Genomic DNA, 4147 nt, shown 5'->3' with positions numbered 1-4147 from the left:
TAGTGCCAATTTCCCATCTCCTCCTACCTCTCTGCCTTCTTCCTGCTCTCCAGCTGCATGAACCAGGCATATTCCGGTAGCACCTGTTAGAGGATCCCAAGGCTCTTGCAACAGGTGCTGTCCACATCAGAAACAGATCCAAGTGGATGCCAGCACACTGTCAGTCTGAGGCCAGTGTTCCTCACCAAACCCTACCTATGCATGTGCTGCCAAAGCAACCAGCAGAGTGGACCCAAACTAGACAGAACACTGGTGCCTAGTGTTTTTTCTGCCAAACTAGCCAAAATGTGGGACATGGGATTTGAGCTGGTCCATGGTACTTGACAAAGTTAGAATGGCAGCAAGAGAACGCACCTCTTAAAGATCAAGTTTCTCCTCTGCAGCTGCCTGAGCAGGAAAATGAGTTTATAGGAAATCCATGCTTTTTGTTGCACGTCTTAGCATTTTTGATAGGGCTTCTAAAGCTACCCTGAAGCTGGATTTGCTGTGTTGTTAAACAACACTCTGAACGGCTGGCTTTGAGGTCTGGACCCCAGACACTTCTCCAAATGCTTTACAGCTCCCCAGGAGTCTTTCCACCCATATTTGGTGTTTGTGAGGCTCTAAATGTTTGGTCTTTTTCTTCTTTAAATTCCTTTGCATGCAGGAGGAACATGCAAAGGGATTCCTGTCTATGTGATCATCTTTTAGAGGATCATCCTTTTATGAACATACTGTTCTGGCTTCTGCCACCTTTTGTGGGGATCTTTGTCCCTAGAGCAGCCATTGCCCTCCTCTTTTCTCCAACAAGTGATTTGTGTCACTAGAACAGAATTGGAAAATATATCAGAGGAAACATCCTTGAACTTAAGAGTTTCAAATCTCTTCCTATTAGGCTTATTCATTGCAGCCACTCATGATGTGTGGGACTGCAAGACCCCATGAGAGGGGCTTCTGTCAAGACAGTGTGTCACAGCCCAAGGCATCTGAAAATTAAAAAAAATGTAAACAATCCCAGTCCTTCAAAGCTCAAATGCTCTAAAGCATGAAACATTTATACAATAGTCAGTAGAAATGGCCTTAAGACATAGTTGCTCAACTGTGGTTTTATAGGGCCTCTCAGATGAGGTTCCTTCATTGTAAAATTTAATACATCGGTGGGATCTATTGGGTTTGCCTGTCTGATGTCCAAAGAATCCATCTAAAGCTCTAAAGCTCAGGTCTCCCTTAGGGTTTCCAGAACTTAGAATAGCACCCACAAAACAAACAAACAAACAAACATGTACCAAAACCCCAATCAAACAAAAAACCCCAAACGCTGTAATATTTCTGAAGAAAGTTGTGATGCTACAGAAAATCACATCTGTGAGAAAAGTCTCTGGAACATCTCTGGCCTCCTGAAAGTAGTTAAGGTTGGGAGTCTTTTCCTTTGACATCCCCAGTTTTAATTTCAATAGAAAAAGAAGTTTCAGAGCCGCAAGAGATTTGTTGAGATGTGAAAAGGTGAGCCTCAAGGTCCCCATTCACTTCCACTGAGCATCTTCCCTTCCAAGGACCTAATACAGGGGGATGATCCTGTCAGTCCATACTTCCAGAAAATTTTTTCAGAGCTGAAGAGATCCTGAAAGAAACACAAATCTCCCTCACATTAGGTTTCCAGGGTGTCTCTGGTCCACAGTATGTGCTGGGCTCAGTATTTCACGTATGGAGCCCTGACAAAAGGCACGTCCATCCCTTAACTGTCCCTTCTCTCCCTGCAGCTCCTCTCCAGTGTCAGCAGCGAGCTGGTGGTGGATGGAGAGCTTGTTTGCTCAAGGCTGTCTCTGAGTGAGCTGAGTGCTGTTTCCATGCCAAACACTTGCGTGACAAGCAACAGGGCTCCTCAGCTTAGGAAGGCTGGGACACTGCTTTGGTGTTGCAAACAGGTAGGGCAGGCAAAGCCTCTGCCATTAGCAGTGTGTTGCAGTGTGCAGGAGAGGGAGAAAATGGCAGGGAGAACAGGAGAAAAAGAGACAAGAGGGATCTGGACTGATCCCTCTTGGTGTACCCAAAATTATCTTTCCTTTACTCTCAAACTGGCATAACACAAACCAGCTGCCCTTCAGCTCAGGTGCTGAGCTAAGCCTCTCTGCTTGGATTGAAAGTGCTTTTCCTTCTCCTGTGGGGCTAATAACCTGGCCAGTCCAAAAAGAGCTTCAGCAAGCAGGAGAATAAATACTCAGAGAATAGGAAAGTCAGAGTTGGAAAGGCACTTTGTCAATGGATGTTTTTCCCTCTTTTTCTTGTAAAGCACCTGCCACTCATAAATGAGAACCAGGCCCCTGGTGACCGTATCCTCGGTATTGGATCCATTAGCAGAAAATGAAAACTTTCCCTGTCCTTATACTAGTCTGTTGTTCTTTCCCCAGAGGATCTTTTGCTGGAGGAGAGGCCACATTGAGCCATGTCCCTGTTTGTCCCTCCATGTGCACTGTGCCTTGCAGGACTAGATGAGTTTGATATTGTCCTAGATTTTCCAGCATCTGCTAGCATCCACAAACTCCCCTTGATTTCCCATGCCTATACCTAACACACAGTTATCGCGATGATTTTACCTGTGGCTTGTTCAGCTGTCATATCCCCAGTATCAATGTTTTTTTTCTCTTCCCTTCAGCTCCAGATTGCTAACTGATCCTGCAAGGACACTTCCCCCTGCCCTCTTCCCTGCGTCTGCTATGGACCCCTCTGCTTTTAGCCTCCCCACGCCAGCAGTGTTGGAGGAGGGGAATGCCTCCAGTAACTGGGCAGTCTTCACTATCCCCAACAGCTCCTCCACTGTCAGCCCTGGTGTTGTTGTCAGCGGTGTCCTCATCCCCGTGGTCTACCTCATTGTCTGTGTGGTGGGGTTGGCTGGGAATTCTCTGGTCATTTATGTGGTCCTACGGCACTCCGTGAGCGAGTCGGTGACCAACGTGTACATCTTGAACCTGGCCCTGGCTGATGAGCTCTTCATGCTGGGCCTGCCCTTCCTGGCTGCACAAAATGCCCTGTCCTACTGGCCATTTGGGTCTTTCATGTGCCGCCTGGTGATGGCCGTGGACGCCATCAACCAGTTCACCAGCATCTTCTGCCTGACAGTGATGAGCGTTGACCGCTACCTGGCTGTGGTCCACCCTGGCAAGTCCTCCAAATGGAGGACAGCACGGGTGGCCAAGGCCGTGAGTGTAACCGTGTGGGTGCTGTCTTCCATAGTGGTGCTGCCCGTGGTTGTCTTCTCAGATGTCCCTCTAGGGATGAGTACATGCCACATCCAGTGGCCAGAGCCTGCCTCAGTGTGGAGAGCTGGCTTCATCGTCTACACTGCCACCCTGGGCTTCTTTGGACCGCTGCTGGTGATTTGTCTCTGTTATCTCCTGATTGTTGTGAAGGTTCGCTCCTCTGGCAGGCGGGTGAGGGCTCTGTCCTCCAAGCACAAGCTTTCAGAGCGCAGAGTGACCCGTATGGTGGTGACTGTGGTGGCTGTCTTTGTCCTTTGCTGGCTTCCCTTCTACGTCCTCAACATAATCAATGTTGTCTGCCCACTGCCAGAGGAGCCATCCCTCTTTGGAGTCTACTTCCTTGTGGTGGTGCTGCCGTATGCCAACAGCTGCGCCAATCCCATCATCTATGGCTTCCTCTCCTACCGCTTCAAGCAGGGCTTCCGCAGGGCCATCTTCAGGCCATCCCGCCGAGTCCAGAGCCAGGAGGTGCCAGCATGCCCCCCAGAGAAGATTGATGACGAAAGGGAAGAGGGTGAGATCAGCAAGATCACCAGGAATGGAAATGACCGGCAGGAGCGCCCTCTAAGCAGTGGAGAAGGAAAAAGCAATGAGCAAAAACCGCTCCCTGAGGAGCCTGCGGGATGTGAAAAGAGCAGCAAGTTGCATGTCAGTTATTTATGATGAAAGGGGTGGTGCAGGGGAAAGAGACATCGGGACAGGGAATCCCCTTCACCTTCTCTGCTTTCAAAGGCAATGGGAGATGATACAAGGGAATAATAAAGTCCAAGAATAGGCATAAAGATGAACAGGGCTCCATGATCTCGTGGAAGAAGGGAGGCATTGTTCTTGGCCTTGGAAGAGGCACCTGAGGTTTGTGCGGTACCAGTGTTACCAGAAATTGGTAAAAAATAAAACCTCCTTAACACTAA

General features: G+C 48.7%; 1 protein-coding gene across 1 annotated transcript; it reads left to right on the top strand.

Moving 5' to 3' along the window:
* On the top strand, window positions 1-4147 carry SSTR3 (somatostatin receptor 3). The gene is made up of 2 exons (XM_059846371.1): window positions 1-1904; window positions 2633-4147. The coding sequence occupies exon 2, from the start codon at window positions 2694-2696 to the stop codon at window positions 3897-3899; it is 1206 nt and encodes a 401-aa protein (XP_059702354.1). The 5' UTR covers window positions 1-1904; window positions 2633-2693; the 3' UTR covers window positions 3900-4147.

Source organism: Haemorhous mexicanus, chromosome 5 (assembly GCF_027477595.1).
Source record: "Haemorhous mexicanus isolate bHaeMex1 chromosome 5, bHaeMex1.pri, whole genome shotgun sequence".
Lineage (NCBI taxonomy): Eukaryota > Metazoa > Chordata > Aves > Passeriformes > Fringillidae > Haemorhous > Haemorhous mexicanus.
This window is presented reverse-complemented; position numbering and strand designations above follow the sequence as displayed.

Coding starts and splice junctions, on each gene's coding strand:
- SSTR3 (XM_059846371.1), top strand. CDS start 2,694: ATGGACCCCTCTGCTTTTAGCCTCCCCACGCCAGCAGTGTTGGAGGAG.